Source organism: Thalia democratica, chromosome 3 (assembly GCF_965202585.1).
Source record: "Thalia democratica chromosome 3, ktThaDemo2.hap1.1, whole genome shotgun sequence".
Taxonomy (NCBI): Eukaryota; Metazoa; Chordata; class Thaliacea; order Salpida; family Salpidae; genus Thalia; species Thalia democratica.
The window spans coordinates 98,374,957-98,402,853 of NC_139167.1; the positions used below are offsets into that span (position 1 = coordinate 98,374,957).

Below are 27,897 nucleotides of genomic sequence, written 5' to 3' on the forward strand. Positions count from 1 at the left end.
TAATTAAACAGTTACGTCTTTAACCTTAGAATGTCAGGTAGTTTTTACTACAAGTTACTCATAAATAATTTGGCTGTTATCTTAGTTGAAACTATTTTTGACAGAAAATAACTTTATTTGTATATAATAAACCAATTTTAAACTAATATATTTTTTATGTACATTTTTTGTTTTTATTTTTGGTTATTTCTGTATGTAAGTATTATATTTAAAGTTCTATGGTTAAGTGTGTTCAATGTTAAATTCAAACTTTATTTTAGCTTTAGATCAGTAAATAAACTATATATTTTCAAAGTTTACTAATTAAAAGTAATAAAACAATCTAGAAAATATCTTTTAATGAATGATAGACTGTAAGCTAATGAAAATTAATTTATCAGATTGGTGCAAAGTTACTGTCTTAATAACAAAATAACACTGTTTTCAATTCAACTTTAAATGCTTAATAAGTGTAAGTCAAATGTTTGGACCGTTAGGATTTATAAATATAATTGTGTTTATTTGTAAGTTAAGTAAGACTAAAATTGGAGTTATTAATGAGGTGATAATTTTTTTGAGTAAAAATTAAATACATAACATTTCACAAACAGACCATTTTAAAACATTTTGATAATATACCGAAAGATTATTACTAATTAGTTAGAAAAATTACATGTGAAGTTAATAAATTAAAAATAGTATATAAAAACAAGTTTACTTAAATTTTAAAATATTAAAATATGACTCTTTTTTGTAACAGCTTGTAAAATTAAAAAACTACGGTTTCTTACACTATTTATAGTTAAAGTTTTTATTAACTTGATTTATTCTATTCAGTACTTGATATAACACAGCTTCATAAAGGGCTCAAAAAGTTTTTGTTTTTAAAAGTTTCTATACTTTAATTACATTTGTTTTTAGAAAGCTTGAGCAGTTAGTTTATTATATCAGTTTAGTTAGAAAAAATATGTTCTACTTTTATAGTAAAGTTCTGCAAGACTTAAAATTTATATACAATATAAACATAATGTGTTATAAGACAGAGTTGAATTCCAACGGATCATCAAGTACAAAGCAATTATAATTTAAAAAGAAAAGTTAAAGTTCTACCAAAGAAAAAGAAAAGTTTTAATATCTAGCTCACTTTTTACAAGTTTCATATTGAAGTTGTTACAAATTTCTGTTTATTAACCAAAAGCTGCACAAACAGCTTTGTTAAAAAAATCAAGTTTAATTTTTACATATTTTGTGTTTACATAAATTAAAAGTTATAATTTAAATCTATTAGTTGTTTTGACTTTATTCAATTCACCTTAAAAACATATATTCATGAATTTAAATGCTCTAAAATACATGTGTTTCAACATTTAACTTTCAGATACAGATGTCAAAGTATGCTTAGCTTTTTTTATAAACTAATTTTATAAAATATATGTCTTTCTGTAACAAATTGTAGAACTAAAACTTTTTATAACAGATATATGGTTACTTGTGATGTTAAAAAAGTGGAAGTTGCAACCAGTTTTTTCAATTTAGAATTTATAAAAAAAAAAATTTTAACGTATTTATAAAGTTTAAAACCATACTAAAACAAATTTATTTCTTTTTATTATTGTAAGAAACTTTTGTGAGTATTATTACTTTTGCTTATTTTTAAATTATTGTTATCAGCAAAGTTAAACATAACTGAAGCACTAAAAATACCATAGCTTGTTGTTGTGTTTTTATAAGCAATACACAAATTTTCATTTGTTACTTCGCAGTTTTATTTTATTGTAAATAAATTTAATTAGTTTAATGAATACCAAACTCAATAAGCAATGTTCTAGTAGTAAATGTTAACATCAAAGTCTCAATAGGTAAATTTTAATTGTGATGGTTGTTTGTTTTAACTAGTAATAATATACTCTAAAGAAACTGTTTTTAAATATTAAACTTTTAGTGTTACTAGTTAGTGAAATAAAGTGTCTCAAAAACAAATCTTTCTTGTTTTATTTGTAGAATATAGATAATTTATTTAAATTTAAAATAAACTTATTTTTCAGTTAAATAATTTAAACAATTAAAGTTCTATTTGAGTTTTTAAAATCGTAATCTAAAAACTGTTAAACTCCTTATACTTAATAATATTGATTGAGTTTTTTGAAGCATACAACAACCATTGAATATTTTTGGACTATTTATAATTTAACATGCTAAAACTATATAAAAAAGAACAATAATTTGTAGAACTTTTAACCAAGACATAGAAACCTTTATGTACAAAATCAACTAATATACTTCAGAAATGTTCCTACAATATTGAAATTTCAATAACAAATTTTCTTAGATTATAAGATATAACTAAAATTTGTCATTTGTTTAAGACAGCATAAAAACTCTGTAAAAAAGCGTATAGAGATTGTTTTTGATAATTACAAGTTTCAATCCTCTCAAGCTTATTTATACTTAAAATCTTTTCAGTAGCAACAAAGAAGATTTACTTTTGTGTGGAGATCTTTTATGCATGTGACTTGCAATTTTTTTTGATATTAAGAATTTATATATAATCATTCATCATTTAACTAAAAAGTCTGCATAGCTCAACGGTAAAAGTTCACAGAAATCAACTGCGTAGCAGTTGAAGGTTCAAAACTTAGTAAGAGAACATTCTATGATTGACCGCGAAGCGGTCAAAAGTTGATACCTCAATAAAACCCACAATAAGTTCAATGTCCTAAAAAATTTCCTTTGTAAAACTTTTTATCAAAAGATACTTAGTTAGACATTCTTGATTAATTTTTGCCGCTTCGCGGTCAACTTGATTCTTAGGTGTTTTGACCGCTTCGCGGTCAATCATAGAATGTTCTCTTATTGAGTTTTAAACCTTCAACTGCTAAGCAGTTGAATTCTGTGAGCCTAAACCGTTGAGCTATGCAGACTATTTAGTTATATCGTAAATTGTTATATATATATTCTTCAAAAATAAGTCCATAAATTTACCACTTAAACAAAGCTTAGTTAAATATGTTTTCTAATATACTTTGTATTATATTTTACTTTGGTTGGAGTTGATTTTACAAACTGCTATCCAAACTAGAATATTTATTCTTAGTTTTGTTGAAACGGCCCTTGAATCTTAGAAGTTTAATGTTTTTGATCATATAAGTTTGTTTAATTGTGTTTTAAAGAAATGTTTAGTCTAAGCAAGTTAAAAGCTAGCTATACTCCAATGTTTAAAAAAAGTTATGTTTTAAAACATACTTTTGGAAATTGTATTTCGTTTTTTTTATCTTACAATACTGACCTTACTACTAAAATTATTTTTATTCTTCGAAATGTGAACTTATTTCTTAACATTGTACATATATATATATATATAAAACAACAAACTTTTTTTTGCAATTTAATTCAGCAATAACAATCAAATAGAAACTATTAAAATACAACAGAAATATAAAAACAACAAATAATTAAAATTAAAACATTGAACGAAAGTACAATAAAACTCTTCATAAAACAATTAAAACTCGAAAGAAAATATTATATACTCTTTTTTTTAAATCGGATTTAACTTGTGTGGATTTTGAGTCAGTTTTTAAAATAATAAATAAATATATAATAAATATTTAAGAAACTTTAAAAGAGCAGCGATTATATTAAAGAGCTTTTTTATAATAAAATTGAGAAAAAAAAACGATTTTGAACGAAAAACCCTTAACAAAATAATTTAGTGAAAAAAAACTCATTTTAAAAACAATTAAAAAAAAAGTCTTTTCATTTAGACAAAAATAGAACACATTAAAACCGTCAAAGAACATTTCTAAACAAGTAAAGAATATTTTTGTTTAAACACAAAGAACACAAAATAATTATTAATTTTTTTATTTCTACGGACGATATTTCTCTGCGCTGAGGATAAAAACATTTTTTTATATTAAAAATAAAAGATGGATACTTTTAGGGACTCGAAATATCAATAAAATGCACGAAATTCTACTCGCGATTCAGGAAACTTTTACTTAAAATAAAAAGTAAACTACATAAAGCAATATTTTATGTAATTTGATTACGGCTTTATGACATTTTGAAAACACCAATAACTATACCCACATTTAATTAATAAAAAAATTACCCCTAGAATTTTGAAAAAAGTTCTACATGTCATAATGTAGTTATGCAATTAACAAACTGAAATTTAGTTAATGTAGAGTTTATAAAATGTTAACTTATTTATTACACAGAAATTTGAGATATTTTTACACACACATATTTGTCACCCAAACTTCAGATCTACATAACACAATTTTGTAGTCTGAAAAGAAGTAGATCTTCCTACATAACACAACACCCTACAACTTCGGTTCGGTTACTTTTCAGACAATATTTTGGTCGGTATTTCTCCAAATATTCAAGTTGAATGTTGTTAATTGCCCCTCTGCGTTTCCTAGTAAGAAAACAAGAAGATTAATTAACTATTTTTAATCAAGTATTTAAAAAGTGATAGTTGAAAATTTGTAAAGCTGTTTATAAGTTGTAACTTTTTATTAATTATTTAGGTATTTGACTATGCCTTTATATACATAAGCGCTTTAATAGAGTTTAAGCTTCTTTTAAAAGTACAACTTTAACAATATCATGATTAATTGATATAATCTGATATTAAGCCATTAAACTGTCAATTTATCGGTTTAATATTGATTTTTAAACATTATTATATAACATATGTACCTTTGCTTATATAATATTATTAGTGATTCTTTAGTTTTATAAATTGAGTCTAAACATATTTGTCTCCAATAACTATTAACTAACAGCCAATAAAAAAATCTTTTTATCAAATACAAATTTTAATTGCTAGTAAAAATTTAATTTTGCTAAAGTTGTGAAATTATCAGTATGTTGTTTTAAAAATAAAAACTGCCTTTAAAATAAATAATGATGGAGTTATTTTCACACATATTTCAAAAAATTTTTAAAGATCATATAAGGCGACTTGTTTAAATTGTAAAGAATTTTGAAATTTCACAAATATTTGCAGATTAAATATTTACTTAATATTTTGTAATGTTCCCTTTTTAGTTTGTTTGTAATTATTGAAAATATTTAACAAAACTCGGATTACCTCATTTTTATTTGGCTTTATGACATGTTTAAATTTTTTTGAAAATAAAGTTTTATATTAAATTCAAATTTATGACTTTGTACTTATTTTAACTATAATTTGTAAAAAACTATGTTTTAACAATCCAATTTTTTTTAACTTAGTTTTATCTAGCAATTAACCTACACTGAAAATTTTTATTAAAATTTTTATCATAAATTTACTACCAATCTAACTTTAATAAAATTAAACTATATTTATGTATTTAAGTTTTTACTAACAGTTATAAAAATTCAAAAACTTTTAAGTTTAAACATATAATTTAACAAACAAACTTAAAAGATTCACAAAAAATTCAATTACAATCTTATCTATATTCATAATAAAAATTAAACAAACTTTCTAATGAAGTTAAAAACAGATATATTATCATTTAATAATAACTCCATACTTATTTTATATTAATTATAATTTTTCTTACTTTCTAATAAAATCGACCGCATCATTGAATTTCATTCCGGATTCCATCAAAGCTACTGCAACCAAAACTGGTGCTCTGAAAAATATTTTAAACATAAAATTAAATATCAATATATACTTAAAAAAGGTTATCGGTAAAAAACGTTAAAAAATACATAATATTTTAAAAACTGGTGCTCTGTTAGAAATATTTAAAAATTTAAATAGAGTATACTAAAAACTGGTGCTCTGTGAAAAATATTTAAAACATAAAAACAAATATTGATATATACTTAAAACTGGTGCTCTGAAAAATATTTTAAAATTTTAATAGAGTATATTAAAAACTGGTGCTCTGAAAAATATTTTAAAATTTTAATAGAGTATATTAAAAACTGGTGCTCTGAAAAATATTTAAAACTTAAAAATAAATATTGATTAATACTTAAAACTGGTTATTGGTAAAAAGCGTTAAATAATTAAAATGTAATATATTAAAAACTGGTGCTCTGTTAAAAATGTTTAATATAACATATTGTTTAAAACTAGAGCTCTGTAAAAAAATTTTCAAACAAATTGATAAATTTTTTTTTTGTGAAAAGTGTAACAACTATATACAACGTATATATAGATTAATATAAAAAGTGCCTTTTTACCTGGATAAAAATATTTTATCACACAATTTATGCCATGGTGTCCTTAAATTATTTTTTTTACTTAAAACATTACTTAAAATCATTATAGTAATATTAATAGATTTTCTCAACATTCTTAGCCCTTATTTTTATTATTCATACATTTTTGCTACCTTTACACAACCAAATTTATTATTATTAAATAACAATATTACTATAATGGTTATATAAATTATTATTTATATAATTATTCTTTCAAACCTTCCGAGTCCTGCAACGCAGTGGACGGCGATACTGTTTGTGGGGTTTTCCCTAACGTGAACCTTCAGCATCTGCAGCCAATTATCGACGATCATCTTCGGTGGGGGGGAGCCGTCCTCATACTCCCAATCCTGTGTGACGTCATAAACGATATTTAATTAAAATAATAAAATTATATATATGCAATGAACTAAAAAACTGAAAAGTTCTCATATTTCCAATATTCTGTGACGTCAATAAATTAGTTGTATTTTATATTGTATTGTTATTACATACAATTTATCGACATGACTTTTATGATTTAAATAAATTTCACTGCGGTATTTTATAATAAATAATGTTTTATTAAATGTATTACATGTGAAACATTAAATAGTTTGTATACTTCGTTCAACACACTTCTAATTTTTATAAATGACATGTATTATAAAAAACATATAAGTACTTACTTAGTATCAAAACTAAAAAAATGATTGGAATAAAGCTGCATTACAACTTATTTTCATTAAACTGTAGCTTAAAAAAAAAAAATTTTTTAGCCATCAATACTTATTTTATGCCAATTAAAAAAAATCTTTCGTAATCAAAGTTTGTAATTTTGTTTAAAAAATTTTAAAAACTAAATTCTTGTTTCGTAACAGAAAAAACAAAGTTTCATTTTAGAAGTGTATAAATAGTGAAAGCATAAAAGACAATTAAAAGTGAAAGTTTACTTTTGCTTTTTGTTATCTAACAACTGACGTATTAATCTCTAAACTTATTTGGATAAATTTTCTTGAAAGTTTTTAATTTTAATCGCCTGTGCTTTTTGACATGTTTTTCTTGGATTTTCAAATATTTAATATTTTAACTTATCAAATGCTTCTAGTTTTTAAAAGCAGACTAATTTGATTTTCAGACAAATGTTTAGTCGAAAATAATCAATAACAGGTAAAAGTGTTTACACAACAAAAAATTTTTGACGTTTCAATTTTTATGTAACATCTTAATACATTATTTGTCACTAATGAACGTTTAATCCTGAAAACAACATTTTAAAAGGGTGAATCAATAACTTGAATTTTTTTGGTGTCAGGTTTTATCAAAAAACTCCAATAAAAATTCTATTTTTATTCAAAATGTTGAACTAAATATTTTATGATGTGTTTAGGTAGTTTTTGGCTTCCGAATTTGAACAAAATATAAAAATTACGTAAAAAGAAAACATTTTTTTACATAAGGGTCTTAAGACCGATTTTGTTGTGCTTTTTTTTTTCTAGTAGATTAATAAAACTTTGATACAAACACTAAACATTATCAGTTATTATTCAGATAAACATTTGGTTTTCTTGTAAAAAACAAAATACTTTAAAATACAAACAAACAATTTACGTAAGAAAAATCTACAGTGTTTTCAATGTATTAATGAGTTTTAAATATTTAAAATGTGTTCATGTTTGAAATCTTGATACTAGTTATCTACCAAGTAACTGATAGTAAACAGAGATAAAATACACTGAAGCTAATGTATAAGTTGCTTAATCATTGTTGCTAAAAATTTACAAATCAAAATATTATAAACATTGGGACTAAGATATGGCTTAAAATTTAATTATTAAAAATTTGTGCATGTTTTTGAATATGTTTAGTTTTAATTTTCAAAGTTTTTATAGAACATTGTGTTTTTAAATTATCTTGTTAACAAAAGCTTTAACTGTTTACTTAATCTTAATCTCTACATTTAATATTTTTTACATTGATTATAATCAGATTATGTTGCAAAATATTGTACAAAAACAGAACTTAATAATCTTATAATTTATAGACTTTTCTCATATTTTTACACAGATTAATATAATAAAAAACTAGTTATTTAAATAGATTATCTATATAAAAAAATAATACAAAAACTTACAAGAACTTTAATACCCTTTTCGGTGATTGGTTGTGTTTTGTAAGTGGATCTACAAACTCTGACTAGAGTATCTGTATCGTGTCGGTGTAGAACCTGTAAAAATTAATAAAAAATAATATTTTTTTTATGTATATATCTACAAACTCTGACTAGAGTATCAGTATCGTGACGGTGTAGAACCTGTAAAAATTAATAAAAACTAATTCTATTTGTATATATATATATATATATATATCACAGATGTTCTTGTGCTAAAACTTTATTTCAACTAACGGCGTTTCACTGCTCTCAAATAAATTTAAGGACAGATCTACGGAGTCTATAAAATGTTAACACACATTAGAAAAAAAGCAGAAAAAAGCATGTATAATTATGTATAGTATTTAACTAGATAGTAACTAGACTTAGTTTTATAGACTCCGTAGATCTGTCCTTAAATTTATTTGAGAGCAGTGAAACGCCGTTAGTTGAAATAAAGTTTTAGCACAAGAACATCTGTGATATACATTCCGATAAGCTTAGCTTATCAGGATCTCCAGGATTTAACGCCTTATAACGTTACATCTTATATATATATATACAAACTTTATTTAATGTATCTGTATTGTATCTGAATAAAACCTGTAAAAAAATAAATTTATGATAAAAAAAAAGTGTTTGTTCATGTAGAGCAAAATATAATTATTTATCACAAAAATCCAAAAACACTTGATTTTTAAATAAAACTGTTAACCAGAAAGTTCTTTAATTTGCTATAAACTATATATAGTATATAGATAAGGTTTTAATTAAAAGGTTTTTCAAACCTTAATTTAGTTTAGCTTCAACAAATATGGAAAAACATACTTTAGGTGTAGTTTATACCATATTAGGTCAGAATGTAATTAATAAAAATTCTAGTATTTTTCAATATTTAGTTCAAATTTTCTTGCATAGTACTTATCTTGTACTAGTAACATATCACTTAAATAAACAAAATAAGCTCAAATTAGTTTATTTGAGAAAAATAATTACATTTACAAAAGAAAAACAACACTTAACAAAAGAGTTTTGTTTAGTTAGAACATCCTGATTTTTATCAGTATTTGTAAACAGTACAGAATGATTGAGTTTATAAAAACATCAATACTTTAAACACTTAAAATCACTTGTAATATTTTTATAGCTACAAGAGGCTATTCTATGAACACAAAAATAACAATAATTATGTTAAAAAAATCATTTAAATGAAAAGATAAAACATTTTAAGTGTTATTGATGTTTTAGTGAATTTTTAGTAAGTTAGTATTTTTTAAGTGTTTTTATGTGCGTGTGTGTACAATTTTGAGATTAGTTTTTATAGACAAATATTTTTTAAACAACTATAACTTTATTATAAAGTTTTTTCACTTAACTCTTTCATAAAAAAAAATAAAGTAATATTTTTCGAACTTTATTTAAACATAACATTTATTTAAACAATACAAAGTATTATTAAATTTAAAACGGAAATGGATTTTGAAGATTAAAAGTTCAAATGATTGCAGAAATTTTATCAGCAAATGTTATTTAGATAAGATAATTATCTTTTTACATGCTCACAAAATACAACTAGATAAAAGTTTAAAGCTTAAAACGTAACTAAATAAGCTAAAAATGATACTTTATTGTTATAAATGAGTTGTAAACAATTTTATTGCTTAAAAGAAAAATTACCAACAGTAGACTAGAATTTTATATATTCAGTCTTTAAAGTGTAATTAAAAATACATAAACTTCAAACGAAAAAGTGTTTTTAATCACCTATGCCGACACAAACACATAACTAATTCTGGCTAGACAATTTTTAAAACTTTAATTACTTAAAACTTAATATAAACTATAAAAACTTTTGGTTCCGAAAGCAAAATTTTAATACTTTAATTCTCTCTTTAAGGAAAGCTTTTTTGTTCATAGAAATTTGATAAAGCTACAAATTTAAACAAAAAGTTTTTTGTTGAAAATGTTTAAACTTTTTGCACTTAAACTTTTCTCTTTTTTAATCCAATTAACGCGTCAATTTCATTGGACACCAACGCGTTTTCACATTCTGGATGTATTATGACGTCACAAAAGCCATCACAAGTGCATAAACGAAGAAGTTTTAAGCTTCCGGTTTTAACCAAGTTCACAAATTTGTTTTGAAATTAGTTGACATTAGTTTGTGAATGAATATTTTTAAGTAGCTTTATTAATTCTAACGATTTTTCAATAGGAATAACATTATACATAAAATTATGTTTATAAACTTATACTTATTATAAAAAAAAAATAAAAGTGTTTACAAAATTGTCAAAGTGTGTTTAAAGTAAATATTATCAAATTCTACATTCAAATAGTTCTACAACCACATGTATATTTTAAAATAAACAGTTTAATATTTAATTTGAGAAACTATCTTGTCAAAAACAACAAACATTAATAAATCTTTATCAAAAAAGAATTATTTTTATATTTACAAAGATTAGAAAGTTGCTATTTTTAAAATTTTAAGGAATAAAATTTAAGCGCTAACGCGTATATGACATTTTAACAAAAATAAAACTTAAAATAGACGTCGTTTAAATGTAATTACTGTGAAAACCGGAGAAAATATATTAAATAAAATAAAAAAAAGTTTGATACAAGGAAATTTTTTATCTACATATCTTGAAAGGGAAAATTATATGATTAATAAAACTTTAAACCAAAAATTCTTGCTACTACACATAAAAATCATTAAAAACTTGAAATTCAAAAAAAAAATTAAAAACTGCTTTGCTAAAAGACTTAAACTTTTTAAATGATAGTTTAAATACCAATTATAACGAGCCACCTTTGCTTAAAACATTTTTTTTAACCTTTGTTTAAGCATTATACTTTAAAAATTAATTATTAAAACAAAAAAATTAGCATGAAAAATAAATTAAAAAAAATAGAAATCTTGTTATGACTACGTACTTAGGGCTTTATAAATATTTAATTTTAACAGGCTAATATTTATTTAACAAACACATAATAATTTAATTAGTCTTCTACAAAGTTTAACGACTGTTTGATTTTCTAAATTTAACTTTTTATTAGAAATATATTAATTTATTTGCCATGTCTGCATTTTATTTTAAAGCTAAAATAGTTCAATAAAAACTTCAAATATTTTAGCCTACTTAAGTAAAAAAGATTATTTAAATTGAATACAAAAAAAAATTGAAATATAATAAAAAAAGTTAACAACTTTATTTAGATTAAACATTGCTTAGTTATTAAGTATTTAAAAATTAAATTGTAACTTGTATAAATCTACTTATATTAATCTATGTGTACACTGTGTATAATAAAACAGTGTAAATTATTCATAATGCTTAGAAAATTAGCTATGGCTAATTTGTTGTTATTTTAACTAATCAAAGATTATAAATTATAAGCTTAGTTAAAGTGATTTTAGTTATTAATTAGTTAGAGCTCACTAAAAGCTTTGTAAAAAATAAAAAAAAACTATTAAAAAACTCAAATTCACAAAACAAATTATCTATTATTATTTGAAAATTTATATGTATATGCATATAGTTAGCTACGAATTAGCTAAATTTGTCTAATTTCTCTATAAATAATGTAAATTAAAACATTTTAACTTTCTTTCTATATATAGTCATTAATTGAGCTATTTAAGTGATAAAGTATAAAATTGAAGACAATTAAATCTTTTAAAACAATTAACTTATTTAAAGTCTATTAAATAAAACAATTATTATCTCCAGAATATAGAAATTATTTTCAGGTACATGAATGTTGTAAATATATAAAAGTACATGTAATTAAATTTTAAACAACATTTGAAACTATTTACATCTAAACAACGTTAATTGTTGAAAACTACAATAGATTTCTACGCAAGTAATTACAACTAGAAAACAATTAAAAAGCATTAAATTTATAAAATGACAAGTTATAATTACTTTTGACGCACAAAAATTTCAATTAAAAGTATGTGTTTTTTTTAATAATTTTAAAACCTATTTCAAAGGAGCGACACTGTAATACATAAATTTTGAATGACTACATTTTTAATTATTAAAATCACTTGCTATCAAATTCACAAAAAAACAGTTTTACAATCTATTTATACCACAGCCACGTCAATTTATAATTGTTTCTTACGCACAGAAATTTTCCATTAAAAAATAAATTGACGTTGTTTACGCACATAAATTTTCCATTAAAAATCACATTTGTTTACGTTTTACGTGAATGACAACACACTATAGCATCAGAAACAAGTCATTACTACATGTGACTTGTGTTACGTCATAATACGGGGTGTTTCTCTCATCAAAGCAAATATGTGCATTGATGAGTTATTCCGAATATTTCTGTATATTTGCTTAGCTGGTTTATTATGAAACAAAATATTTGTTTTAAATATTCGCGAAATTTAAAAAATTTCTGCCATCATTTGAGGAATTTTGTTAGTTCCGTATTGAAATATATTTAAAATAAAAACTTAACATGTCAATGAAATAGAATATTTATTTAACCTTTGTTTGAATAAAATGCTGCTTTAAATAAATATACAATTTAATATTTTATTTCAACGATAAAAACTTAAAATAACATTTACTTATTGTTGTACTTTTAATTTAACTGAACAGAAACTTTTACCAAATAATGTGTTTATTATTACAAGGTCTTGAAAGCTTGTAATAATTTTTTTTTTGTACAATTAAATTTATAAAGCACATGTAATAGTAAAAGAAAACCAATTAAGGTACAGTTTTTGGTGTTTAAAGAAATTTATTACATAAAAAAAAGTATAGTTTTAATTTCACATTTTATTTTATTACTTAATTAAATTAAAAATATTTATCTAAAAAATAGATGTACCACTCAAATAGAAAAATTAAAATACTAAATGAATAAATAAATATAAGGCAACAAATAGTTAGTAAAAAATATTTTGTTGACTTTAAATATACCAATAAATTATTAACATGATTTATTTTAACTGTAACTAAATTCAAAAACAATAAATCAAAAAAAAACTTTACTGAGAAATTTGATTTTGAAATGAATTTTGAGAGTTTTTCAATAACTTTTAGTCTGAAAAATCATACTAATAAAGATTAATTATGTTAAAAAGGTAACTAAAACATGAATAATAAGTCTTGTCATTTAAGTATAAAACTCAAATTTATTTCAAATTATTAGTTCAGCACTTTATATGTACAGTAAGATAGTGGAAATTAATTTAGTAACTAGTTAAAATTTAATAATTCTGTGATATATATTTAGTGTAATTTAGAAAATTATTGCAATAATTAAAAAAATCTGTTAAAAGTAAGTTTATAAACAAACTATATTTTATCGCTAAATAATTTACAAAACAGTATTTACTTCAGTTGTAAATTCTTAGACTAAGTTTTAACTTTTAGCTATATTAAATTACTTACAACCTTAATGGTTTTATATTTTTGATGTTTTGACAAACTTAAAAAACTTAATTATTCTGATTTAATCATATGACAAAGTTTTTAAAAGTCATGGAAAACTTTATTTGGAGAAAAATATAACTTCGTATTTAGAATAGGAAATTTTGAAATCATTATTTTAAAAGTTAAAATTGCTCACTTTTTTATTACTTTATGTATATACTAAATTTTTGTATGACTAAATTTACTTTTCTAGGAAAAAAATCTTAACGCTAACAAACTTTAAAATAATACATATTAGATTTTTTTAAATTCACAGATCATAAAAATCTTTACACATTCAATAAACATTCAATTAAAAATGAAGTTCAATTGAATTTAAACTTTTATTCTGACATGTATTGAAACATCTGAATAGAGATTATGTAAAATTTTGAAAGTGTTTTCCATGTAATCAAGAATAAAAAAGTGACAAATTTACACATAAACAACTAATTCAAATTCGCATATATGCAGGTCTTATTTTAAAACGAAATGTCAAATTCATAGACAAACAAAATAAATTTAGAATTTCCGCAGACAACAGTTTATAAATAGAAAAAACTATTTTCAGATTAATTCGTAAAACTGAGACCGAAAAATAGGTAATCTATAAATAAATAAAACAACTACTTTGTTAAACAAAACGTATGTGTTAAATTTTTTTTTTTACTTATTAGAATAAGTTATATATTTTAAAAGAATTTTTTGAGATTATTATGACGTAAAAATAAATGTTATTATTCTATGTGGTGCGATTTTAAAAGCATATTAAAACATTAAACAGGTCATATTTGATTAAGTTTTGATTGAAAGCTGTTTTTTATAAATTAAAAACTTAAAAGCTGGTTATTTTCAGACGGTGTAATTTTTCTGGATAACATAAAACAGAAATTAAAGTCGATTTGAGAAAAAACAACTTTTTGAATTCGATCACGATTTTTATAACCACGAAATTACGACATTTATAAACGTGATATATTTAATAAAAATAAAAATTAAAAGTAGCTTAATAGTGACTTTTTGTCGTATTTACGAGAAAAAATAAAATAAATTAACAGTTGGAAAATATCATAGTAATTTAAAATAATTGCTTCTAAACAAATTAAAGTTTGACAAAAACAATTCTTGGAAACTTATTTCTAAGAATTGTTTTTTTAAAAGAGATTCAGTCAACATAAAATAACATTTTTATTCAGACAAAAAGAGTTGAATTAAACATAAATCAATTAGTTTTATATGTTTTATACGATTGATGTAGAAAAAAAATAATTAAACTTAATAGCCTAGCTACTGATTTAAAATCTTGTTTTAAATTGATATTTTATAAAACAATTGCTATACTACAAAATAATGTCATTAAAACATAAAAACTATCATTTTTTCAATAATTTTAAGTTTTAATTTAAATATTAATGTTTAAAAAACCTACATTTAAGATTTAATATTACTTACTTCTAAAAGTTTAAATAATCTATGCTTTTAAAGCTTACTAAAATTCTTATCCTGATCTAAGAACATACCATTAAAAATTAATACAATATTTTAGCTGGAAGCATCGAAAAAATCGATTGAAATAAAGTTTTTACGTTTTAGTATTTTATCAATTGTTCGTTATACTTATTAAATTCAATAAATTTCTTTCATTAAACAAAATAATCAACACTACATAACCTTTTAGTATTGATTAAATAATTATCTAACATACATGAGTACACATAGTTTTTACTTATTTACTTAAAGTAAACTTTTATTTTAACAACTTTCAAAACATTATTTAGAATAACTTAAAGTAGGGATAGGATTTTTTATAGACTGTTTTATGTGTATTAAAGTTTTTTAAATGTTTTTTTTAATTATCATTTTCAATTAAAATTGAAGGACCTTTTTAAATAATCTTGTACAACTTTCAACTAATTAAGATCAAAAGAACTAATTAAAAGCATTAAAACAACAAATTAAAAGAGAAAACTTGATTAGAACTAATCATTCAATTAGCTTTTTAATGACCATTAATCAATTTATTTTGAAGCTGTTTAAAACTGGCAACTTTTAATCATTTTAAATTCTATAAAAACAAAGTCACAATACTTGATTGAAGTAAAAGTATTGGTGACTTTCTTTTTAAAATACAAGATTAAACAAAAACTAAAGGTTTTTTACACATTTTTAATAATTAAAAAAACTTGGAAATTTTTTGTACTTTAATAGAGAGATAATTTTTAGCTCGGAAGTTTTTTGGGAATTTTTTTATTTAAGTTAATAAACATTACAAGACTTACTTTGAAATGCATTTGTTGTTAATTTCTAAATAAAAGTTTTTTCAAAATTTTATTTAACTTAATTAAAATTGTTAAACTTATGTTTTTTAAACTATTCACCAAATAAACATTACAAGTTTGATTATTTTTCAACTTTTAATTTCATCAAGTGACAAAAATAACACGAACTCGTGATTGATGATTTAATTGTGCATTATGACGTAATAATATGAGCTTTATGACGTCACAAAGCAGCCTTGTTGCTTCTGTTTGCACCAACAAACAACTTGAAGATTTTATATGATCAAGGCTTATTGCATTGAATTTAATTATTTTTGTGTAGTTTGGTTTTTTGTAGTTCGTAGAACAATTATCTTTACTTTAAATGAACATTTATTAATAAACTTAAAGTTTCTTTTTTTTTAATGTATCCGCAAAAAAAAAACAAATATTTTTTTTAATTAGCCACATTAGTGATTAAAATTGAACAGTGTAAATTTTTTACCAATTTTTATATATAAATAATATATAAATATGTTTGTTACTTGTTAAACCTTATACTAATTTATACACATTTTCCAGTAAAAAAATTCTCATTTTTCAAAATATTCTATAAACATGTGAGTATTGATGTTTAAGTTTACATTTACTAGTGAAAAATTCTACAGATATATATTTATATGTAAACTTTAAATTGTTTTTTTTTCTGTGGATGTTAATTAAATAATCTATCAGGGTTATTTTTGGCAAATTTTGTCCAAGTTTTCTTCTGGGTAAAAAAAAGCTGTGCTAAATAGTATAAAAACAGTGAAAAGATACTGTAAAGCTACTTCAAACATGTTTTTTAATTAAACAAAATTTTGAAGATGACAAATATTTTTAACTATATGGTAGATTTTTGTACAATAGTATTTTTGTACTTCTACTTAACATGTATAAATTGTTCAAAATTTCAGGTTTTTCCAGGTTTCAAAGTTTTTTGGCAACCCTGATTTATGTTTAATAAATTTTCATAAAAAATATTTTTTTGTGAACTAATAATTTATTATTATCATGATAAGTATATATATTTTGCATGTTAAAACAATGATATTATCTAAAATTAAAAAACTTATAAAAATAAATGTTATTTGTAAAAACTTCTAGAGCTTTAAGTACCATAGACCTTATGTTTTTTTGTCATGAAAAATAAAAACTTCAAATTTTCCATGAAATTATTGGTTTTAGGTTGCAAAATATATCTTTTTTCTAGAACAAACCTTTGAGGTTAATTCAGTGGTAAATCTATCCTTTTTTTGGTTACAAATTCACATAAAAATCATGATATCTATACAAAACATACTAAACAACTTTTTGTGCATAGGATTTAAACCTTTTTGGTAAAAGTGGTCAAATTTATATGACTTCTGATTTTAGTTTGATTGCAGTACAGTTTTACAAAATGTATAACCGAATAATACTTAAGTTTGGCAAAATTAAAAAAAAAGTAATATTTTTATAATAGATTGAAAAAACTTTTGTAATTAATATTTAGTTAAATATACTTAATTACCTCAACAAATTTAGAAATGGAAATACCATTAGGCATTTTTGTTATTAAAAACCTCAAATTTTGTTAAAATAACTAATATTTAAGTAAATATAACTAATTACCTCAACAAAATTAGCAATGGAATAATCACTAGGCATAATTGTTATCAAAAACCTCAAATTTTATTAAAATATTTAATATATAAACAAATATAACTAATTACCTCAACAAATTTAGCAATGGATCTGTCATTTGGCATATGTGTGATCAAAAACCTCAAATTTTTGTGCGAGACTTCTACGGGGGCTGGTCTTCCCATTAAGCGAGCCATCTGTTAAAATATAAATTAATTGCTTAAAAATTGTCAATACTTAAAAGTGATTGCTATATGTATAATTTAACTTTTTATAACAGAAGTCATAGCATCTTAATATAAGAATATATACATTTGAAATATAAATAATAGTAAATAAGGTATAATATAATCTTCTTTATAAGCTATTAAAATTTTCTATAACTTTACTGATACATAAAATTTTGTACACATATACTTATAAGTGAACAAATGTTATATTAGTCATAAGAACTATAATAGAAATAAACTTTAACATACAAATGTAGAAGAGGTAATAATCTAAACAAACTTCAAGATATACAAAAGTAGTAGTAAAGGTAAAAGTAACAAAATAGTTAACATAAGGTTATGAGGGTTTACAAAAAATCAATTTATTCACTTTACTTTACATAAAGTTTTACAAAAAATCAATATGTGGTTAAAGTGAGTTTAAAACATAAAATACAAAGTACTTTCAAAAAGCAATTGTAATTATTTTTGTTGAAATGCATATAATTTATTAGATTATTTTATAGAATGGTTTTGTTATTTTACTAAAGATACAAACTTAGTTTTATTAATGGACATACTATAACTAAGCTAAGTTTATAGTCTTTTATATTTTAAATTTTTGTTTTCACTAATCATACTAACAGATACGTTTTTATTTTTGTTCAAGAAAATTCTCAAAAATGACTACGCCTAAATGTGACGAAAAATTCATTTAAAGATTTTTTTAGATCTTGAACTCAAATGCGGGCGAAAAGGTTAATTATTTGCATGATTTATTTACATGGTAGCTTGAAAACACAAATTCTACCTTTTTGTGTCAAAGTAAAAAAAAAAAACTGTAACTTTTTGATAAATAAAAACTACATGTTTTATTTACTGTTTTAGTGTATTTAAAGAGAAATTTTAAATAGCAATGTAGTTATAATAGGGTTATTAACATTTTTATAAGCATACTGAACAACATATTTGGCACTTAAGGTTTCTAAAAATAAACTATTTCTAAAAATTCCAAACTGATTAGTTTTGAATTACACTAGTGGTTTCGTCTTTTAAATATTTGTCTTACTATTTTTTCAATTTTAAAATTATGTTTTAAAAACTTTGACTTCTTAAATTTAAACACATAATTTATGTTGATATCAAGAACTACTTGAGTTATAGTTAAGGCTTGGTAGTTATGTAAAACTCGGTATTTTCAGTTTTTTTTTCAAACAAATGTAATTTAAAGTGGAGTTTATAAACAACATATTTAACAAACTATATTTTCAACAATTTTTGAAACAATTTTTTTAATTTAATTTTTTATATTCAATTACAAACTCTTTTAATTGTATTTAAACTTAATTCTTTTTTCATGAAACTTTTACACATAAAATGCTTATAAAATATACAAACCTTTTAAAAAAATTTAATGTTTGCACCAAAAATTATATACTAACAAATATCAAGATGACCAACTAAAAAAAATTGTTTAAACCCATAATAAATCTATCAAAACCAACTAATTTAATCAATTAATAAATCTATAAAACCCACTAATTTAACACAATTAATGAATATACAAAACCCACTAATTTAACACAATTAATGAATATATAAAACCCACTAAATTAACACAATTGAATATATCAAAACCCACTAATTTAACACAATTAATAAATCTATAAAGCCCACTAATTTAACACCAATAATAAATCTACAAAACCCACTAATTTTACACAATTACGTATATTTTGCACTTTTTATTCAACTCAGGTGTGTATAGCCTACAGCAAGTGGAATGAGTAATTTTTTATTCACTAAAAACACGCTTTTATGCAGCGATAATTGAAAATGCTTTGATGTGTTTCATGAAAAATTAAGTAGTCAACCGTATATTCTTGTAATTGACTTTAGAGAATGTTCAAGTGCTTATTTTGATTTTTGGTAAAAAAGTGTTCAAATTTTTCATAATTAAATATTTCCTTGAAAGTTTAAAAATTAAATAATTTCTAAAATATAAAATTTACTCGTAACTCTATATTCATTTTTTGAAGTTATCTAAATGCAAAACAAATATAAATTACTTTTGATGATATTGTATTATATTAAAATGTATTAAAAACTTTAGACTTAAAAACATTTTTCTAATACTTTTTATGTATATAAGGACGTATAAAGTATGTTAACAACATCAAGATGGTATTAATCAAATACTTTAACCTATATGTAAACATATAACATTCACATACAATATTCAAATGACATTGTTTTTGCAAAAATAAATACTCATAAATTATGTTTTTTTCATCAATTACTTAAATTTTATGTAAAAATAACCCATATATCAGTTGTTTTATAACTCAAAACAAACTGAAATTGTATGTAAATTGAATTAAGTCAGAGAGTTTTGTACAAGTTTTAAATGCATGTATACTTATTTCAAGTGGCATATGTTTCATTTCCGTTAGAAATGAATTTGAACTTTCTTTCGAGTTATGTTCAATGGATATAATGAATGTTTGAAACTTGAAAAAGTAACATATATTTTTTATGTAACAAACTTTAAAATAAATTTGCTTTTGATTAAATGTAGTTTATAAAGTTGTTGATTATTTTTTTGACTATTTTCAAACTTTTTAAACAATAAAAATATATGAAAACTATTCAATCAGTTAAAAATAAATTTTGCATTTTAAAGCATATGCTAAATATTAATTTAATTAAAGCTGAAACATTTCTCAAAGCTTAATAAAATTAAAAAAAAAAGTATTTTTTGTACTAATTTACTCTGTTTTACATATGGAAAACTAATTATTTTACTCAGTTATATTTATATTTTTTTACTTCTAGTTTAATCTTTTGTATAAAATATACTTAAAATTGAAAAAGGGAAATTCTATATTATAGAAGAATCACTAAAATCACACTTATCACTAAAACGTTTAAAAGAACTGTATAAATTTTTTTTTAAGTATTTATAGTATTATCTCAGTTATAGTAAACTGTATAAACATTTTATTGTAAATACTAAACTAATAAAGTTAAGCATTTAAAAACAAATAAAGATACTTTTGAAATATTAATTACTAAATTTGAATATATTGTTTAGTTTTTAAGTATATTAACAAATTGTATTAATTGTAGTTACCATACTTGAATAAATCTAACTTATTTAGTTAGCAACTAAAAACACAAACATTTTAAAATAAACTGACCTTTTTAAATTTTAGTGGATTTTCTGAATGGTAGAATAAAAATTGTAAGGGACTAGGTGCATTAATTGAAAACTGATTTCAGTAGATTTTATATTTATTTATTTTATTTTTCTACTGAATAAGTAAATTCCTGGTAACTTCAACCCATTCAATTACTGTGAAAAGTAAATTATGCTTTAAACTATGATATGTATTTATTTTCATAACATAAATAATTAGCTGGTTAAAACATTTACTATCTTGAATAATACATTTTTAATACAATAATTAGTGAAGATATTCTATGCAAAACAAATATTTACAAAAAAAATTTATATTTTTGCTATAACTATGCCAATTTACTCAAATGAAGTCTTAAGCTTTTGTATGAGTGCATATAAAGTAAAATTAAAAGTTAACTCTATAAATTATTTTTTACTAAAAAAACACTCTAAAAAATTCCTGAAAAGTTATCTTTTTTACTAAATTCTAAGATTTAATATCTTTAATTAAATAAGCCAGGATAAATTTTATTGAAAAATAATTAATTTTTTTTTATAATGTTCTTTAAAATAAATCATTGAAATAATTAAACAAAACATACCGATTCCAAATATGTAACAAATTTCCTCAAAACCTGTAAAAAATAACTTATTTAAGTAAACGATTAATTTATGTAAGTTATTATACTTTAACATATGTTTTAAAACTATTCCAGTGTTTTAAATACATTTCAAGAAAGTTCTTAATTTTTTTTAACCTGTTTGACATAGTAATCTTTTAAACAAAAAACTAAAATTTTTGTATTTGAAATAAAGGGAATATTTTTCAATAAATACTTAAAATTTTTTAATACTTAATTTAACTTGTTTGACATAGATTAAGTTTATTTAAAGTAAATATTAAATTTTGGAATTTTTCCAAAAACTGCTCCTAAAAGATTTAAAAACCACATACAATCTTACCAATGGAATTTTTAAGCTTCTTTAAAACATTTTCAATTTATATTAAAACAATTTAAATTTTCTAAGGAGATAAAAATATTTTTTTATAAAATATTACTAATATTGTATATTTATTATTAATTACCAATATTAACAACAACCTTGAATGTTTATTTTAATTTGGTTTTTTTTTTTGCACTGACAAAAATAAATTAAAATAAAAATTTCTAGCTGTGAAAATATAAATAAAAATAATGAAAATATTTTTTTCTTACAAAAATTATTGATATTGTCCTGGGAGTCTATTTTTGCATAGAATTGCAGCAAATTACTTGAAGGAGAAAAATATTTTACTGATTATTGAAATTTAAGTTGCAAGACTTATTGATTATAAATTCACTATTTTAAATCAATATTTTGTTTAATTCAATTTACAACTCCCCAGCTACTGAAAACAAATAACTTGTCCTAAGAAATATCAACAATCTAAAAAAAATTTTGTAACTATTAAGCTTCTACATTGTTGTATACAAATTGGTAAAAATTTAATTTTATTCAATGTTTATTAAAGGTATACCAAAATTTTATAACAGAAAATTTAAAAAAAAAAGATAATCGAAAAAATATGTTGTTTATGGTTACAATTTGTTGGTGAATTTTCCATACAAACCTTTTGATTTTTATTATTGTAAAAAAAAACAAGGTATTTATAACACCTGTATCTAGTTTTCATTATAATTTACTGCAAAGTCTCAATAACAAAGTTTTAAAATAGTTACTGACAACTAAAACTTGTATTAATTAAAAATCTTAGACCTTTAGTTCTCTAATAAATTTATACTAGATAAAATAAACAAATTTCAGAATATGCACTGTGCTGAAATTATAATGTTTTATGATCTATTATTATTAGCCAGGTAATTTAAAGTTTATACATATACTAGCAACAAATTTTAATTAACCAACTGAATCTTCAACAATTATTTAAATAAGAACCTTACTAAAACCAGAACAAAACAGCAGAAAAATAAAACCAGAAAAATTTCAAATAACCATTAGCTACTTATTTGAAAATGTACAAACAAAAAATATCTTTACTAATTCTAATAATATCAATACTAAGTCCAATAAAAATTAAACTAGACATAAAATTATAGAAACTTACTTTGCCAATAGGGCTTAAAAAAAACTATAATACTTTAGCAACCAAGATATACAACATAAATTTATAAAATGTTAGTAACCAAACAAAATATACTGTAAACTTTAAGAATGTTAAATTTACTTTTCCTGACCTCGAAAGGATTTCATTCTTTTCATGTTTTATCACTTTGAAAATATATTTTTTAAAAATTACTCAAACAGATGTCTAAAGAAATCAACACCTTATCACTTTCTTTTTTGATGAAAAAAAAAGTTTTATCAATATTAGACATCCGCCCATTTATAAGGAACCAACAATTTGTAATGCAAAAAAAATGCAATAAATTATCAATTCACAGATAATTATTTCAACACCTTTTGCAATTATATGAACTTGCATTTTAACAATTGCACTTGTTATCTTAAATATTTTGATAAAAAATCTTTCGTTGCAAACTTTATTTGCATATCAATAAAACTGAGTATTCAAGTTTTGTGAATTTATGTAAAAATAAATTCAATTAAAGGTTTTTGGAACGTTTTGTTTTAAACATGTTTTCTTGATAACAAAATATCTATTAGTATTTAATATTTTTAACTAAAATGTATTCAAAAATTTTATACTTTGATATCTGTTGATTTATGTAAATTTAATCTAAAATAACTTTAAGTTAGATAAATTTTAATTGTTTTATTTTTTTTGAAAACCTAAAACTTAAATAATGTTACGTCTTAGACTTGAGAATGTAACATATAAAAAGTATTCAAATAGTATAAAATAAGAAATTTCCTATGTAAATCATTAGTAATAAGTATAAAACAAACTCTAAATTTATATTGATGAATCATAAATGTTACTTAAATGGTAAAAGAGTCATACACTTGTAAATGGTCATTGCAAAAGTAATTTAAATTCAGGAAAAAATCCAAGAACTTGAAAAAATTTCAAAATTTTAAGAATAAAACTTTAACTATAACCATAATTGTATTAAATAGGAGGAGACAGATAATTTAGATTTATGTACCAAAAACAAAAAAAAAGTTATAATTTTATAGTTTGTTTTTAAGTTTCACTTATGAAACTACTAAACTTTTGTTACACTGACTTTTGATGCTACTAGTTATTTTTTGCTTATTAAACATTGCGCAAATTTTTATAGCTTGTAAAGTCGCAATAGCATGATTCTATGTCTGCTTGGCACAAAACTAAAGTTATTTTATTCTATATTATTTACAACTTTTATTTGAAGTTAAAAATTTACTTTGGTAAACCATTTAGAATAGAATTTTCAATAGATACTATACAAAATAATTATACATGTATTTATAGAAGTTTTAAAAGTAGTATACTTAGAAAATAAAACTTAACAAATATAAAACAAATAAGTACAAAGACTACCTATAGCAACTTTATAATTAATTATTATTTGAATTGAATATTTTACACTATTTCAAAATAAACAAACAACTACTTGGATAAAAAACTATTAGCACAAAAATTATCATCCACAGATTTGTTAATTTATTACCACATTTTATTAAATTGAACATTTTACTATAATTACATATATTTTATTTAAACTAACACAAAAACGAATAGCACAGAAATTATCGTCCGCAGATTTTTTAATTTATTACCACATTTACCAAACCTAAATATTATTACCACATATTATCTATTTAAACTAACACAAAAACGAATAGCACAGAAATTATCGTCCGTAGATCAATTTATGGTTTGTGTTGGGCTTGGCAATGGGGTAACTGAGCTAGCTGGGAGCTGAATTTTGCTTCGAACCTAATTTTGTGTGCTGCTGCTGGAGTTGCAATGGTGGATGTAATATTCTTTGTGTCTTTGCACTGTGAATAAGTCATATTTTATTTAAAAATTATTACTACTTTATTAAATATGATCAACTGGTGGATTTAATATTGTTTGTGTCTTTGCACTGTGAACAATTTAAATTTATTTAAAAATCATTATTTATTTTTATTAACTTATATATTGCAATGGTGGATTTAATATTGTTTGTGTCTTTGCACTGTTAATAATTTAAATTTATTTGAAAATTATTTTAATTTTTATTAACTAAAATAGTGCAATAGTGGATTTAATATTCTTTGTGTTTTTGCACTGTGAATAAGTCATATTTATTTAAAAGTTATTATTTTTTTAATAAATATGATTAACTGGTGAATTTAATATTTTTTGTGTCTTTGCACTGTGAATTATTAAATCTATCATTTAAAAATTACTATTTATTTCAATTTACCTTCAGAAAACATTTATCATTTGCTATTTAGAATATAGTGCAATGGTGAATTTAATATTCTTTGTGTCTTTGAACTGTGAATTATTAAAATTTATTTTATTTACATAATAAATATGCTGTAATAGTGGATGAATTAATCTTAGTTTCTGTGCATTGTTGAAAATGTAACTTCCCTAATAATTTAACTTTATATTTCTTGTTTTATGCATATACTGTTGTACATGCAAAACTTTTTAATATGTACAATGTTGGCTTAAATAACATTTGGACTTTGCACTATGGACAGTTTATTCTTCATTAATATACATATTTAAATTACAAATTAATAGCAACTATTTATGTTTATGAATATAACTAAATATAAGTATTTAGTCTAATATTAAGCTTATATGTACACATCTGTTCTTGACAATTTTGCATTTTATTTTTGAAAAATTTTTTCTTAAATATATAATAATACTAACCATAAAGACTACTTTCCACAAACTTTAAAATACTTTTGACTGAAGAATTAAAGTAGCAGATACAAATCAGTTTATTTATACTTAAAACAACTTTTTATCATATATTTAAAAAATTATAAGCTATTTTTATTAACTTTTAAATTTTTGACTTCAAATAAAAACAAAAGTAGAAAAAACTCTTAAATTTAATAACTTTGTAAATATTAAAAAAAAAATTTCCTAAACTCAAATAAAAAAAGCCACTTGTTTTAAAACAAAATTAAACAATAAAGAAGAAAATTAACTTATAATAACTTTTAACCAATACTTAAACAGTTCATTATTTCAACTTTAAATGAAACAGGCGTATGACTTCAACAATTGTCTCATTTTATTGATTAATCTAATCTTACTTGAACCCTCAACACACAGTTTGTGGTGTTGAAGGTATAATGTGCTAATGATGACTAAGCAAACTGCTTTGAAATGCTGCTTTATATATCAAGTTGCTTTAACATGTGACTTATTTGTCTTTTACTGTTTAAACTGATTTTGCATTATAAGTTTATGTTATAAAAGCTGCTTGTACTTATCTCTGTAAAACAACAGATAAAACAACTTATTGTATCAATACATTGGTAGTTTTGAACAAATTAAAATACTTTGCTTACTTTTGTCAAACAGTTTTTTAATGATTATTATTTGTTATTATTACAATGGACAATCTATTGTCTAATTACAACTGGAGCACAATGTACAAAAAAATACTGTGTTTATAATCTTAAAATAGTTAAAATACATAATGAATTTAAAAACATTCAACAATTTTACACACTGTTGGTTTGGTATTAATTTGCAAATACTTTGGAAATAACAAAAAGTTCCAAAAACACATTTAAATCAAAATATTGTGTCTAAACTAAACTGTTGTATATAAAAATAGACATAAATTTACTTAAGTAAATATTTGTTAAAAAGTCTAAGTTAAAGAAATTCATAATTAACTAATACCCATAATTTAAAACCATAAAGACATTAAGCAAAAGTTCAATTTTGACTGTTTAAATAAAAACAAAAAGTGACGCAAGCTTTTGTAATGAAAATATTTGTGGTTAAAAAACAAACAAACATATGATAAGCTTTATAGAAACTAGTGAACTTTACAAAATACTGTTAAAGTATTGGTTTAAGAAAAAAAACTTTACAGAAAAATTTAAATTATTTATACTTAATATTTTACCAGTTTAATATTAAGAAACTTTAAGTTAATAAGTGGAAGGTATTTGAAGTTTAATTATAAACTAATGCAACAAAAAAAAATTAAAGGATTAATACAATCTAAATTATGTTAATATAAAAAACTTTTAGAAATTGTTTAAATCGTTAACTAACCTGCAGTTGAGGGACAATCATTTGGTGATAGTAATATATGGTTTGCTTAGGCTGGTAGCCTTATAATTTATTTAAATCTATTGACCTGTAAAAGAATAATTGATAGGCAAGGTAACTTTGAAAATATTGTTTTTTTAATATAGAAGTAGTTAACTAGTTTACTTTTTTCAAATAGCTTGTAAATGAACTTAATAAGTAAAAACTACAAGCATGACTACTTTGGATAAAAAAAACACTTTCAATTTATTAACCATATATCTTTTTATTAGATTAAATAGAAGATAGTTGTTGACAAAAGTTGTACATTCTATAGTAGAGGTGGGCAACTTCTTTAATAATGATTGGTAACCTCTTGTACACAATTGACCAGGTTTTAAGAAATAGGCTTTTGCATGCCACTTCATTCTTGTACAATATTTACAAAAAAAAAGAACTTGAAGTTGACTACCAGTTTATAAGAACATAACTATTAAATTAATTAAATGTATGTCATACTTGAAAAATTTATACATTTTTTTAAAATGTAATTACATAAATTTAAAAAATTCTCTGAGTTGAATGTCACAGGGTTGCCACTGGTTTTTGAGAAATTTTTCTGAATTTCTTCCAGGTTTT

General features: G+C 22.0%; 1 protein-coding gene across 3 annotated transcripts; it reads right to left on the minus strand.

Annotated features, from left to right (window-relative positions):
- Positions 1-3,380: 3,380 nt before the first annotated feature.
- On the minus strand, positions 3,381-27,374 carry LOC145831861 (protein tyrosine phosphatase type IVA 2-like). 3 transcript variants are annotated; one of them, XM_082939204.1, is made up of 9 exons: positions 27,283-27,374; positions 24,865-25,034; positions 21,692-21,724; positions 21,109-21,263; positions 17,789-17,896; positions 8,312-8,404; positions 6,418-6,548; positions 5,544-5,618; positions 3,381-4,405 (listed from the first exon to the last, which is right to left on the minus strand). In XM_082939204.1, exons 5-9 carry the CDS (start codon positions 17,894-17,896, stop codon positions 4,294-4,296), a joined length of 519 nt encoding a protein of 172 aa, XP_082795330.1. In that variant the 5' UTR covers positions 21,109-21,263; positions 21,692-21,724; positions 24,865-25,034; positions 27,283-27,374; the 3' UTR covers positions 3,381-4,293. The 3 variants fall into 3 exon arrangements, with proteins under 3 accessions (XP_082795330.1, XP_082795331.1, XP_082795332.1); XM_082939205.1 differs by lacking the exon at positions 27,283-27,374 and adding an exon at positions 25,912-26,058; XM_082939206.1 differs by lacking the exons at positions 24,865-25,034; positions 27,283-27,374 and adding an exon at positions 24,761-24,792.
- Positions 27,375-27,897: the final 523 nt, after the last annotated feature.

Bases quoted from the DNA above. Each gene is read 5' to 3' on its own strand.
- LOC145831861 (XM_082939204.1), bottom strand. From the start codon at position 17,896: ATGGCTCGCTTAATGGGAAGACCAGCCCCCGTAGAAGTCTCGCACAAA. The intron at 8,405-17,788 runs GTAATTAGTTAT...TAATTTTTACAG, and splicing joins CCATTGCTAAATTTGTTGAG to GTTCTACACCGACACGATAC. The intron at 6,549-8,311 runs GTAAGTTTTTGT...GACGTCACACAG, and splicing joins AAAAGGGTATTAAAGTTCTT to GATTGGGAGTATGAGGACGG.